Below are 15,585 nucleotides of genomic sequence, written 5' to 3' on the forward strand. Positions count from 1 at the left end.
TAATGCAAACAAACCAAACTTTTGTAGCTATTGTAATTATTTGGTCACCATGCTATTTTACATATATGACCTCATTAAATACTGAAAACACAAATAAACTGTTGCCAAATGAAAGGACATCACAAATCCTGCCATTTTAGTTGTAAGAACAACACCTCTAAAGACTTAAACGGCTTTTGTCTTTAAAATGTCAAATTATTTATAACGATTGTATTTCACTTTTGCCACAAACTGCATTTTTTTCCATGAGATACTTGACCTTTCTTATCCGGTTTGTGAAACAGGCATCACAACGCTGTATAATAAAAGTCCTATTGATGATTGTTATTTGTTTATCACTTTTGGGGGAAATGATGGGAATTCCTTTTTCAGTCTTTTCTGATTTTGTGAATGTTTATTGAACAGGAATTTGTTAACTTGTACGTAATCTTTTGAGATTTTTAAATAGACCAAAAAGATTACCAGAGGGAATCCTTTTAGTGTACAAATGCGCATTTAAAATATTTTTGTCCTTTAATAAACGCACTCTTATGGAGTCTGATGAAGAAGCCAAAGTGTCAGCAACTGCTTAAAAACTGCTGCAAGATTATAAATAAGTTCTAAATAACATAAGCAATAATATGTAACCGCTGAAGGAGTTCAGCTTAAAAGTACTTGTATATTTATAATAGGCACTGTAAATTTGCTTAGCTTAATCTGTTACACTGATTGTGAAGAGCTACTCATTGTCAGAATGATGTCACCAAAATCAGAGCTGTTGTGCTAATAAGTTTATAGCAACATTATCTAATTGACATTGTGAATATATGTACATCTTCTTTTTCCTGGTTATGTTCAGTGAGCCCAAGCGACATTTCAAAGACACACTGTTTAAGTAGAAAGTTATCAAATCACATTACATACTGTATATATGTTGTTTTTTCCTTGTGTTATGCAAAGGAGCTTCATAAAATCTTTGGCACTTGTTACTTTGCTAGGTATTTTCTTGATAATTCAAGAGCTGCAAGCACGTATTTGGATTCGCCCACAATAAACAATGAGCCTTTCTCTAATGCCAGCTAAGTGACATGTTGCGACATTAACAGGCTAATGACAGAGTGACTATTTTCAAGCCAGGGAAAGGTGAGAGCATCATAAAAGGGGACAGAACGTTGCATATTGGATCAGTAAGCAGTGAAGCGGGAGACTGAAGGAGCAGATCAGTGGAGCTGATTGGGGGAGGGGTAGAGGAGACGAGCAATGTCACAAAGCATAAACTGCAGGAAAACATGGGTATGGATCATCCACCTCCTGTGTATCTAGAGGCATGTTTATAAGCTGAAGATTAGATTTGACAGTGGCTAACAAATGTCAACCTGATCACAAAATATTATAAAAAGACATATGAGAAAATGTGGAGCTGAAGCTGGAAAAGAGAGTTGCACAATTGTTAATATGGTTTGCATTAGACTGATGTGTTTAAATCTCAAGAAAAAAAAAAGTTCAGTCTCCCTTTTGCTTTACAACTTTGCGAAATGTTACCGTACCATTCAGCGTCACTTCCCCCCAAAAATGCTTGGTGTTTAAAGTGCTTTTAAACACTATTAAAACGATGTGATAAACACTATGGACTTTTGCTAAACCAGACACATGTATATACCAGCTTATGATGATGAGCTTAACTTAAGCTGCTAAAAGAGCTAGATAACATCCTAATGTTCAATATCGATCAAGATTTCTTTATAAATACGTGCAACTTGTCAAGGTTAGTATCAGTGTTGCCTACTGCTAGTTGGTAAAGTTAATGGTAAATGGTATTTTCACTTATGCTTAGCTTCCTATTCATCCATAACCCTTTATCGAGTGTAGAACCCCATGTAGTAACTTTATTTGCATCATAACAATGGAGAAAGCACCCCCCCACAAGAGTAAAATGTTCATGTGATATCCTCTAATAACACTCAAATTTTGAATTGTTCAGTGAAAATAAAAAGCTTGAAATTGTTCCAGTCATAACATTTTCCTTAGGTGAAGTTTAGGACACTGATGAAGAGGCAGGTGGCAGCACAAACCTGAACTCTTGACCTCTCCAGTAATATTAACTGGTAGCAGTGTTCTGCTACTGGGGGTTTGTTTTCCTGGTGCTGTTTAAGTTTGTAAAGGGAATTCTCCCTCAGAATCAGTGATTGAATTGACAGTGTTCCAAAGGGCAGTAGGAGCTGAAACATATGCTATCCCCAACTGAACACCTGTAGAAGACTGTGGCCCAATGTACTGTTCACCAAACACTAAAAAAACACCAAATGAGAGAAGAATAGTGTTGTAGTAAGGATTCTGAGAGTTGTAGAAGCATTGCCAAGTGCACTGAAGCTGCTCTAGCCCAGCACCTTGCCTTTAATTTGTTACCTGTCTGTAGCAATGTACAGCTACTTGATATAGAAATGTAATCCTCAGCAGAGAATGCTGCAGTGTGAGGGCTCTGAGATGCAATCCAGAGTTTATTTATGTCATTTAAATGTGCTCCTGTGTCATTTCAACTTAGTATGAGCGATAGTACTGCTGTTCTTGCTGGCCTGTTCTGCTCTCCCTTGTGTGTGCAAGAAATTCTAATCATGATGGTGAACTTAACATCAGTTGGACATTCAGTGTAATTTGGTAGAAAGTTTACCACTTAAAGGATGTCTGAAAATACCCGTAATACACAATATTATATTTTTTGCTAATATTGATCTTTGAATTCTGCTAATTAACTGAAATTTACAACATTTACACGTCCCCGTTTGCTATAGCAGATAATGTTATGCTGGAAACGTAATCCCTATAATCTCAACAAAATACCTTGATGAAGAGAAAGATTTGCAAGTCAAACGTGAAACCAGCAAATCAATTTAAATCTCGCTGACAATGAGAGAGGGGGGGAAGAGAAATAAGACTTAATTGACCTCTAAGCATTGATTTGTGCACTTACCTACTAATTTAACTGCTTTCACAAGTGTCCTGAAAAAATAGCAAATCAAGCAAGCACTCATGGAACCTGGTGTCCAGGAAATCTGAATTGTATTTTATATATCGGTTATGTTTTATGCACAAAAGAGCTGATGGCTAATTAGCTGCCTACCGCTGACTAGATGGACTGTTTGACTTTTATTATGCCCTGACACTTGAGCTGGGTATCAGCAGCTTGGTTAGATGCCTGCAGCTATAGTATCTTTATTGTTCTTCACAAGACTAGACAATGTTCTTAGACAGAATCAGCATAATTTGTTGGACCAATTACCAAAAGTTTTTTTTAGTCTCTTCTCAAGGAGCATAATACAGTGACCCATGAAGACTTAGCGTGAAAAAACTATAACTATCTTACATCCTGTGTATCAAAATTTAAATACCTGAAAACAGAGAAAAGAAAAGAAAACCAAACAAAACAATAAGATAAATACTATGATGTACTGATAATCTACTGCAATTTGAGATGAATCCTTCTGATCCTTAAATATAGATTTGATTTGAACTTAAATTTAGTATTTTTCTCATTGCTGTTTCTTTTTAGCCCCTTTCTCAATCTAGCCCAATTCACAAATTTGACTCTTTCTTCACTTTATGCTTGAGGCTTGGTACTCCAGTTTCTGCATGAAAATCATTCACACATAGAATTTTATAATCAATGCCCACAGTAATAGGATTCCTCTGGCCATGGGCAATTAATACAGTTTTCTCCTTTTTTCCCTCCTTGCGCTGATCTCAAAGCTACGAGACATTGGCTTCTCCTCATTTACATATTTATTGCATTGGACTCAAATCTGGCGAGTGATTGATGTGGAGCCTGCCTTCTGAATTTTTAGCGGTCTATTATTATGAAAGACATGGAGGGGGGCTGCAGCACGTCAATGTAATTTTGATTAAAGTTGAAGAGGACAGAATCACGAGTGTTCCCCACCTACTCTCTTTTCCTACAGTGCTTAATCCGTGAGGCCAAGAGCTGATTTCAGCCTGTTATTGAGCCTGAGGAGTCAACCATTCACAAAAAAGAGGGAGATTCACTTGTTAAGATTTTAATCAGTGTGTCACTTGCTCCTAAAGTTAATGACAATATGATTATTTTCAGTTATTAATGGGTCTTTGGGAAACTTTTTCTTTCCCCTCTTCTATTTATTTTGTATCATGTATGTGGCTGTATCGTTCAGAATAATGTTACGAGCAGTATCCATCCGTTCATGAATGAAATAATAAAAAATGTTTTTAAAGCATGATTTTCCTCTGCATAGCAAAGGCTTTTGCACACCGAATTCCTTCAGATTGCTTTGCTGCACAGTGCAGACTGAGACAAAGACATGACACTGATGGCTGATCAGATGGTAAGCTTGTATGCTCAAGTGTGAAAAACTCTGCTCTGCATATGGTATATGTGCATACGTGCATGTAATGGGGTGCAGAATGGAGGTGACTGTAGAGCAGTTCTCCAGCAGTAGTCCATACTTGATCTGTTTTGTACTCCAATGGATCAGTTTCAACGTTTCATCTAACATTTCAGCAAGTTTGGGACATGGAATGTTTCTTCTTTAGTGTAAGCTTTAGCATTTATAATAAAGTAGCTAACTTTCACTCCCATTTCTTAACTAAATGTAAACTCAAACCATATAAACGTCTCAGTTGAGGCAAATTTGCCTAAAATCAAAAGCAACCCTCCTTCTCTCAGCTTTACTTACTCCAGCACCCATCTGGAGGCCGGACAGATTCTTGAGAACTTAGATGGCTTTTATCAGTCTGATTTAGATGTAGTAAACTAATGCTGATACATGACATTACTACAAGCGAGCTTGTCAAGCACAGTGATTTCACTGGTTGGCTGCCTTTGTCCTTCAGAGCCAAAGGACGTGCATTATGAGATGCGGTAAACCAACAGTTCCATGTGGAGTTGGCTTTCTATGGTCCACTGATATGCCCTTAATGCATGCAATTTAATGTGACACATCTCTTAGATGGACTCATTGCTGGACTGGACTGATCTTTGCATTCAGCTAAACTGTGCATATCATAACCCATAATGAGTAGCACACAATACACTTCAGTGCAGGCTGTCTTTACTTGGACATATTAATTAATTCATCTTCAGTTCTGGCTTGACGTGCGTTCAGATTCTTTGATGGTGCATTTTGTACTAGACTTCATAACGTCAAATTAGCAACAATAAGTACACATTTCTATAGTAATAAGATGAGGTGACTAAGTCACAAGGGACCTAAAGTACACATAGTTCTATAAGTATTTCATTAAACGTAATTAAATTACATTAAATGTAAATCTGTAATTAAGTAATTTATACTTTTTAAAGTTTATTTACTTACATTAGGCTATCTGTGTGGTGTACCTTTATAGTGAGGATTAGCTACAGTTGTGCATACTTATTTTGGTTCAGAGTTTCTACTTAATTCATTTGTTCTTTATTTTATTTTGTTCATTGTTGTTCAGTTTTCCTGTCCACAGTGTGAAACTAAGGAAAGACAGACCATATGATTTGAAATACAAAATAAAAAAAATAAAATAACATAATAAAATAAAGCATTTTGACATTTTCAAAGTTCATTTCTTGTAAATCTGTCTTAATTTAATTAGCAACTAATTAAATTATCAGTTATCAAAGACTAAACATTTACTACTATTTGGTAGCTTGTTGGCAAAAAACACAGGAAAGTAAAAAATAAAAAGAGCTTCATTTTGTATCACAGTGCATTGTGAGTCATGTGCTAAATGGCGTGAAAGGAGAAGCCTTTTTACTTTTGCTTTTATTTAAAGCTTTTTCAAAACAAAGTTTCAAAGAATAATAAAAGCAAAAAATATGAAAAGTTAAAGTTAAAATTAATAATAACACAAAATAAATTAAGAACAGAAAAAAAGGAGGAAAAACTGCCTTAAAAGTGAAAGAAAAAATGTGATAAAGGCATTAGCAGTTATACAAAGCCAAATGATAAAAATGTGTTGCCTGCCAGAGATCCTCAGGCAGGGAATTTAGTAATTGTAGCGTCCTGGCTGCAAAGACTCGATCACCTTTAGTGACTAATTCTGCTAAATCTTTAAAAGTCTGTAGCAGATGGCGGTCTGTGGAATAACTATACCGATGTTCGACTTTCCAAAAATTCAAATACACCGTGCATCTAAATGAGAAGCTGGGCACCCAACAATGTGTGACTAATTCATCCCCTGGAGAATCTGAATATCTGTACAAGTTCAACTGCAATCAACCTAAAAGCTGGTTAGATTTCAGTCTATAGCTCAAAGCGACCGACCAACAGGCTGAGTTAGCACAGAGACCTGAAGTCAGAATGGCTCAAACAATTATGTTTGTAGTAGCATTTGCTGAGAGACACGGTAACAGTAGATAGCATCTTTTTCCTGTCCCACCCTTACCAACACTTCCAATATACCGTGAGGATCTATCACTGCTTCCATATTTTCTATACCAGTTGATGACCTACAGTGATAATTGTGATGTATGGCCAAAGGTGCTGCACCTCGGCTGCTGACCTTTCCACAATCTCATACTGGGTAACCTTTACCATCGACCTCCTTTGCCCCTCCCCATTTTCCACAGATCGTATTCCGGGGTCTCCAACCTTCCTCTCCCCTCCTCCTCAGCCATGCACATATTGTACTTGGCTCGATGTACGAAGCCTGCAACACTCCAGTGGTTCCATGAATGTTAATGCTGGGATAAAGGAGCAGAGGAGAGGGGAGGGAGGCACGGTACAAGGGACAACTTTACCTGGCCTGCAATGCACAGCTATATGAAGCTTCTTCCATGTTACGGTTCATATTGATTAAGCCATGTTTTCCTTGTTATAGTATGTGTGTGAAATATTAAATGTGTGAGCAGCATTTTCACAACAAGTCACTATCACACCCTAACCCAACCATGTGCTGTAATAATTTCACTTTTGTATACAAAATGTAAGGACGACTTTTTGCTATTTGATCTTTGTGTAATTTTGGTGTAATCAAGATTTTAAAAATCTGCTGCTGATGTGTGCCAAAGTTCACTTCAGTGTTTACCAGGCTTGGGTACAGTGGAAATGCCAGCATTATGAAGTGACGATCACAGAGTGTTGCAAGCTTTTACTCCTGCAGAGGGCCGAAGTGCTGCTTTCCTGCCCCCAAAAGAGGTTCACAACCTCTGTATACCCTGCATTTAAGATGCTCTAAATCATTTATTTAAATATTGATCTATACGTGGATTTGAATTTCAGGAACTGAGTTTGCGTTGAGAGACTATCAAAGATTATACATCACAAAACCCGGGACGCATGGGGAAGTATCACTATTGTTCTAATCTCACCATCATGAAACTAAATTCAAACAAAGCCACCAGAGTGACAACAATGTTTTACTTTCTGATATAGGTTCAGCTTCACTGGAAGTTTCAAGACTGCATTTATATTCTCATATGCATTATTCAAAATATATAGCACTGTGCAAAGTTTGGAGCCACCTCTCATTTCTTTATAGTTTATTAGAAACATGGGAAATATGTGTGATATGAAACAACAAGCATAAATGGAAATACAGTATAAGTGCAAAAAGAGACTGAAAGTCAATATTTGGTGATGCTGATAGTGCTCCATTGTGTGTTTTTGCAAAGTTCAATTCAAATCAATTCAGTTTTATTTATACAGTGCCAAATCACAACAACAGGTGCCTCAAGGTGCTTTATATTGTTATACTGAGTGTTTCCACTGGCAGTGATGTAAAAGTATCCAGGTATGCTTACTGCATTAATTCAATTCAATTTTCAATTCAATTTTATTTATATAGCGCCAAATCACAACAAAAGTCGCCTCAAGGCGCTTTATATTGTACAGTAGATTGCACAATAATAAATACAGAGAAAACCCAACAATCATATGACCCCTATGAGCAAGCACTTTGGCGACAGTGGGAAGGAAAAACTCCCTTTAACAGGAAGAAACCTCCGGCAGAACCAGGCTCAGGAGGCGGCCATCTGCTGCGACCGGTTGGGGTGAGAGAAGGAAAACAGGATAAAGACATGCTGTGGAAGAGAGACAGAGATTAATAACAGATATGATTCGATGCAGAGGGTCTATTAACACATAGTGAGTGAGAAAGGTGACTGGAAAGGAAAAACTCAATGCATCATGGGAATCCCCGGCAGCCTACGCCGTCTATTGCAGCATAACTACGGGAGGATTCAGGGTCACCTGGTCCAGCCCTAACTATATGCTTTAGCAAAAGGAAAGTTTTAAGCCTAATCTTGAAAGTAGAGATAGTGTCTGTCTCCCGAATCCAAACTGGAAGCTGGTTCCACAGAAGAGGGGCCTGAAAACTGAAGGCTCTCCCTCCCATTCTACTTTTAAATACTCTAGGAACAGCAAGTAGGCCTGCAGAGCGAGAGCGAAGTGCTCTAGTAGGGTGATATGGCACTACAAGGTCATTAAGATAAGATGGGGCCTGATTATTTAAGACCTTGTATGTGAGGAGCAGGATTTTGAATTCAATTCTGGATTTAACAGGAAGCCAATGAAGGGAAGCCAATACAGGAGAAATATGCTCTCTCTTTCTAGTCCCTGTCAGTACCCTTGCTGCAGCATTTTGGATTAGCTGAAGACTTTTCAGTGAGTTTTAGGACTTCCTGATAATAGTGAATTACAGTAGTCCAGCCTGGAAGTAATAAATGCATGAACTAGTTTTCAGCATCACTCTGAGACAGGATATTTCTAATTTTAGAGATGTTGCGCAAATGGAAGAAAGCAGTCTTACATATTTGTTTAATATGTGCGTTGAAGGACATGTCCTGGTCAAAAATGACTCCAAGGTTCCTCACAGCATTACTGGAGGCCAAGGTAATGCCATCCAGAGTCAGAATCTGGTTAGATACCATATTTCTAAGATTTTCAGGGCCGAGTACAATAACCTCAGTTTTATCTGAATTAAGAAGCAGAAAGTTAGCGGCCATCCAGGTCTTTATGTCTTTAAGACATTCCTGCAGTTTAACTAACTGGTGTGTGTTACCTGGCTTCATGGATAGATAGAGCTGCGTGTCATCTGCATAGCAGTGAAAATTTATGCTCTGTCTTCTAATGATGCTGCCTAAGGGAAGCATGTATAATGTAAACAGAATTGGTCCTAGCACCGAACCCATTAGCAGTGTGCTTGGGATTATTGACATGTATAAAAATGAAGCAGCTGTCAATCAAATGCTTTCCAATTGTATTGCATCATCATGGGTCAAAATGTGACGTTACTTCAAAATACCATAAGTTTTGACAACACCACTGACCGAAACACTGCCCCAAATCATGACATCAGCAACAATTGTGACAGAGCCTCCGCCGTGTTTTTTAAATGGCTGTAGACACTCACTGTTGGACCTCTCTCCTGACCACCTCTACACTTAGTGACAACATTTTTAACTAAAAAAATCTTTAATCACTCAATAAGATTTGTTACCACTGATTTTCAGTCCAGTTGTGTCCAGCCTTTCTTCCTTTTCCAAGTATGGCTTCTTGATGGCTTTACTACTGATGGATCAGCTGAAGGGCCAGATGCATCTCTCAGATCTTGTGTCAGGACATTTCTGGATCTTTTTTCATCATATCACAACTTCTATCTGCTGGAGATACTTGTTTTTAGGCCTGTTCCTTCTTTTCTCCTCCACTTGTCCAGCTTCTTTAAACACACTGCACACCATGGGGCTCGGGTCTTCCCCACAGCATTGCAACTTTATAAAACTGCACATGATGCAACGTGAAATTTTTTTTGTTTGTTTGTTTGTTTTTTTGTCAGTTATTGAAAAAAATTATTTTCCTCAGTGTGTGTTCAGTATATGACCTCAGGTAAGAGAAACAGGTTTGAAACCAACATTTATTTCAATACCGTAGGGGAAAAAATTAATTTGAAAAATGACCAGATACTCATAAAATTGATAGCATTGTAGTGCGCTGGGCTGTTATAAATTTGCAGTATGTCTGAAATGGAAAAAGATAGGCAAGAACGCAGAGATGAGATGAGCTCTTCAAAATCCTCTGCCTGGAAAAAAGGGGAGAACAGCTGGGACCTGGCACTCCCTCTGTGTCTGTCTACTCTTTGTCATGGCCAAAAGACTCTTGTTTTCAGGCAGTAATCAGACAGCCCTGGGGCTCTGTAAAGACCCTGTTCTCTTTTCATCTCAACTGTTGCATACACCCTGCTAATTGGAATCCTGCAACTGGGTCACAGGCATTGTCTCTCAAGTGCTGTCAAGTCATTGTGACGCGTGAATGTGGAATTATGGTTGTCTCTGATGCATGATTGAGTCTTCTCATCGCAGTGCCTCTTTTTCAGTCTCATCACAGATGTGAATTTTTCCCCCTTTCTTTCATTAATATTTCTTTCTGCCCCCTCCTGTTTTTGTCACATTTTTTTGCGTGACACCAGAAGTCACTGGGGCTTGTCATGTGGGAAAAGATGAATATTTAATTCAACTGTAGTAACATTTAAAGTATTTTTCTTTCTTCTTTTATTTCCAATGAAGCTTATAACTATATATCAGCAGATCCGGTTTGCATCCTTAACTAGAGAAAGATCATTACAAGTTTCTGTCAGTTTCACCTACTGATCCTCTTCCCTCCAGTGGCTGACGAGGAACCTGATTTCGCAGTTTGTCAGTGATTAAAAGCAGAATTAACCGGCCTAGCATGCCACTACAAATGAGCAAGAACCCTCTGGGAGACCAGCAAGACCAAGCAAGGCACATTTCCAATTATACTACCAAATGAATCATTTCTTTTATTGGGCCGTCTATAATTGTGGTGGGTATTGGGTGCATGCAACTCAATTTGTCTTACATATTTGTTGGTAACATGGTAATAGAGTTGACAGAGCCAAGGGGATGATATGAAAGAAAGAGCAGAGAAAAAAAAGAAGAAAAAAGGGGAGGATGAGCTAGATCCCTCAATATTTGTTTGATCTGCTTCATCCTCCTTAATACTGTTGAAGTTTAAAAGCCAGAGAGAAAAATGGCACTTTAATCATCTGTGGATTGAGGAATGGGAAGACTATCATTTTCAAATAATCAGAAAATGTCTCTCCAGAGTCAGACTTTGTTCTGACTACTGGAATTAACGAGGCTTCCAGTGATGTGATTATCAGTCGCCGGGATCATTGATATAGAAAAATAATTGACAAATTAAATTAGTGTAAATTCTTGAAAACTAGACTTTTGTTAAAAAAATAAATAAATTAAAAAAAAACTTTAAACTAAGTTGGGCAAGCTTTATTTAAAGTTGAAGTTACATTTAGAGCACATCGTCAACAGTGTAGATTATTTTCCGTCTTCAAATAGGAAACATCCAGTTACTTAGAAAGCAGCTGGGAAGCTTGTCAGTACAGGTGTCAACACACACACACACACACACACACACACAGAAAAGGCACAGCAATAACTATGAAGCCATTTCACATTGCCAACATTGGTATTCAGCAGTGCATTATAGTGACACAATGATCTAAAAGTCTAAATTTAACAATGTAGTGCCGTTTAGCTGTTGTTATTATTATCATTATGTACTCATTTCCTTACAACAGGTTGTCTTTCTATCATAACACAAATACAGTTCAATATGTGTTTCAAAAGACTGGTTTAATTGTTAAAAATAAACGACGTTTCATACATCAGACGTAAAAACTTCAGCAACAGTTGATTACGGTTAAAATGTAACGTATATGTGAACAGTAGCTTTTATCATTTCACAGACATTTTAAAAAATTTGGCCATTTGATTGTTAATTCAAATACATCTCTTTAGAAAAAAAAAACAGAAACGTAAACAAATAAAAACATAAGTAAAGCTTGTTCTCAATTTAAGACTCAACAGCTGTCAAAACAAAGAGGAAAAAAATATCTCTCTGAGCAAGCTTACGTTTTAAACTCCGTTTAGTGCCATTATCATTTCTTATTTAAGCTATCGTCAACTCTCCGTGCGTTACTGTTTGTTTCACTTTGTGCGTTTATGTTTGTACGTCTGCTAGACGCAACATTTCAAATGCAGGCTTCATTCTGGCTGCAATGTAAGGGAACAGTAAGCACTAAAGTGCCTCTAAAGCAGCATTTACTGTGTGAAGGGGACAGCTGTGGTTTTGTTGTGAGGCGAGCTGCCCATTGCTCACTGCAGGGTAACTGTGCAATAGTTGGGGTTTAAAAGGGACCTTTCTGCTGCTCCCTGCTGAGCTCCCCTGTTCAATTCTGTCTTTGTTCAGTAACTAAGTGCTCCATGCTTAGGAGTGTAAAAAAAACCCTTTCTTGCTAACTCCTCTAGCAATGCGTCACTATTGTTGAGCCGGTCATCAAAACGCTTACAAATCTTAGCAAGCGTGTGTCACAAACCAAGGTGTGTTTTTAAGAACAGTGTGTTTAATTTATACTTGGGAACACTCCAGTTGAAAAGCATGGATTATCATGGAAGCATAGACATCCTCTCGAGCAGTCTGTGTAAACTCCAAACGTATTAATTAAATTCACTAGATATTTCTATATTGTCATTCTTTTAATTGCACTTCAGTACAAAATACATGAATTCATCTTAAATACTAGCACATGTGTACGGCCATTTACAAAATGTTATAAATGATGTCAGTCAACTCTTGCTTACTGGGAATCATTGCCAGCGGTTCATTAGCAACGTGGCTGCTGCCAGGGGTCATCACGCTGGCTCCTCTAAACTCAGTCTCCAGATCAGGTTGAAGCAGGCTCTGGCCTAAGCTGGGGTTTAAGCCAAGCATGGGCAAAGACAGGCACCCACTAGGAGGACGCTGTCTCCATAGTGGACAGGATACGTACCACTTCTGTTCTCTGAGTAGGTGAGATGTGCTGGGTCATGTGCACAATAGAATCCATGGCAACCTCTGGATTGGCTTGAACAAGGCTGGGAGAAAAAAAGAGAGGGAAACAAAAGAAAATGAGCCTGTCAGGTGGGCGAATGAAGGTAAAGAAAGGAGAAAATGAGCTATTTAATTCCAGCACTCAGCAGCAGTTTGCGCTGTTGCACAGCTTTGAATGATCACCTGCGAATCTGCTTGAGGATGTGGTCTCTGCGGATGTACTTGATGTTCTCGTCGATGACCGATCTTGCACCCTCTTCTTCAGCTAGCTGCCTCTCCAGCCATGCCACCACTTCTTCATTGTTATCCCACAGATAGGCCTGCAGAACACAGGGAGCGTTAAAGAACAGAAAATGAATCATTGTATGCAGCATTTAAGCACATATAAAGCCTTAAAAACCTACTTTTTTTTCTCATGATGCAACAATGAGTGGAATTAAAAGCAATTGAAAGTTACACACCGCATTAAAAGATAAAATTTGCAAAACATCATGAATCAACAAATAAATATCAACATCAACAACAACAAAAAAGATGGACAGGCACAAAGTGGGGGCCTGATGTCTTGCTGACTGGACCTGATGGAAAAATTAGTATTCATGAGTGCTGGCATTTTCTGTTCCCAAACAAAGCCAGGCTGGAGGGCTTAGTGAAGATTTGGGGGTTTAATGGGCTCTTGCCTTTTTATGAACAGTCCTGCTTGAGGTCCACAAGAACATTTAACGCCCTTATTAATCATTTTTAATCTGTTTGCTTTTAATTAAGAAACAGCGTGTTGCTCTCCTATCTGCACGTGCCAGGGCTGTGATTAATTGTGGCTTAAGACAGCCAGTCCTGATTAGGGTAATGTATTAGCTAACAAGAAGGCCACTTCTTAAGAGATCTCAAACACTGAGCCGACTCCTGTCACCCCAGCGGCTGGAGCTCTGAGCCTTAAAAGCAAGGAAGCACAGAAGGAAGGAAAGAAAGATGATGACTTTCACAGACCGATACACAATGAGACATTACACACACACAAAAAAAATCTAACATGAAAGCCACTGAAAAGCAGAAATGTCTACAATTTTGTGTGGTTGTGTGGACATGATGAAAACGTTCACTACATGACAGATATTTTGTTATTCCACAGTTCTGGTTTCAGTCTACTGTGAAAATAACTAGAATTTAGCAGTATTTTAAATATTCAAAGTTTTTATTTTGTACTCATTGTGAATTGTAAATTATCACTGTCAGCTTGTCAGCTTTATCATTTATGAATTCGACACGATCCCCTTACTCTCTAAAGTCAAACTTCTAAATTTATGAACCACCACATCCTTCCATATTATCATACGTTTCACTCAGAGCCAATACATATTGAGAGATTTTACAACCAAACCTAAAAACGCCAACACTGGCTTTTACCTTTACAGCCCCCTCGGCCTCCACAAACCAGCGGCGCAACATCGCCTGGATCTGCCCATCTGTCAGCTCGCTGTTGGCCACCTGGATCTTCCTCTTCACTGTTTCCTCCAGCAGCAGACGCCGCAGACGCCAGTAGAAGAACTGACGGCATGTCTGCCATTCTAGGATATCCTGAAGAGGCAAAAGGCAATCATCTAGCATTAAAAAGAGCTGGTATCATGAAGAGCTACGTTTTAATCCTGCTGAATGCCAATTTAATGTGGAGCATTGCCTTCTGTATCAAGTGAAGCCAAAGGTGTGCCACTCAGGTAGCACTAATTAAGTAGACCACTGTATTACCTGGCTTAAAAACTGTCTGCTTTGACACAAATGTCAATGAATTTATAGGTTTAATCCAGCCTTAATAAAATAAAATCTAATTCGACACATTTAAAATGTAATCGTTGTAAAGAGGATTGGTGTGTTAATAACACATGCTGTTCTTCACATTACAGTCAACTGATGGTCTGAGGATGTCTGTTCTCCTTTTCCGTGCTAGTATACTTTAGTATAGGTAATAATCCTCTCCTGTACATAGCATGTGGGGCAGGAAAGAGGGGAAGAGAAGAAAGAAAAAAACACCCCGACTGCCATCCATCTGTAAAACACCCCTCTGGTCATGTGAGCAAAGTGTGTATCTGTGTGTATTTGTATGTGAAAGATGGGTCTGTGAAGGCACAGAATGAGATGGGGTCTGCCTAAGGCTGCTCTGTAGTTGCTAAGGTGATAGACCAGGGTCATCAGAAGATAATTATAAGGATGAATCTCGCAGCCTGTTGAGACCAAACATTATTCACTAGGCAGGTGCAGCAGCAGCTAGACTGATACTCCCCTATGGGCTTTTCAGGTTATTCACAGACTACACCTTCATATGTGCACACGTGATAGTGTTAGCTCTCACCGTGATGACCCCCTTCTCTTGCATGCGACCTGGGGTGTCATGGAGGTCCGCAAACTGTACAGCCACCTGATGGTAGATGGGTAAAAGAAACTCCTCACGCTCCTTAAGTTTGGTTTCCAGCTCTTTGCGATCAGGAGGGCTCAGCTCTGGGGTTCCTGTTGGAAGTTTCAGAGTAATAGCACGAAACATATTAGGCATATTACACTGGATTATTCTAAAAGGTTGAATTTAGGGATCAGCAATCAAAAGTGCATGTGCTTATCTACGTTTCTGAGCACGTATAATGTAACTGCATTTTCTGTTTGCCTCTACTATCAGACTATATATTTTGTTATGCAGACAGTTGCATGGTAGTCCTGTATTCGCCTTTTGGTATGTTATACATAAACACAGGTTCTC

General features: G+C 38.7%; 1 protein-coding gene across 4 annotated transcripts in view; it reads right to left on the reverse strand.

Annotated features, from left to right (window-relative positions):
* Positions 1-11,223: 11,223 nt before the first annotated feature.
* The window catches only part of acaca (acetyl-CoA carboxylase alpha), a 31,555-nt gene continuing 27,193 nt past the window's right edge, over positions 11,224-15,585 (reverse strand). For all 4 annotated transcript variants that reach the window (XM_031730688.2, XM_031730687.2, XM_031730686.2 and 1 more), the window contains 4 exons: positions 15,187-15,341; positions 14,247-14,417; positions 13,026-13,162; positions 11,224-12,886 (listed from right to left, as the gene is read on the reverse strand). In XM_031730688.2, the coding sequence (XP_031586548.1) occupies positions 12,763-12,886; positions 13,026-13,162; positions 14,247-14,417; positions 15,187-15,341 (587 nt within the window). In that variant the 3' untranslated portion in view covers positions 11,224-12,762. The remainder of the gene's footprint in view (positions 12,887-13,025; positions 13,163-14,246; positions 14,418-15,186; positions 15,342-15,585) is intronic.

This window comes from Oreochromis aureus, linkage group 10, assembly GCF_013358895.1.
Source record: "Oreochromis aureus strain Israel breed Guangdong linkage group 10, ZZ_aureus, whole genome shotgun sequence".
Lineage (NCBI taxonomy): Eukaryota > Metazoa > Chordata > Actinopteri > Cichliformes > Cichlidae > Oreochromis > Oreochromis aureus.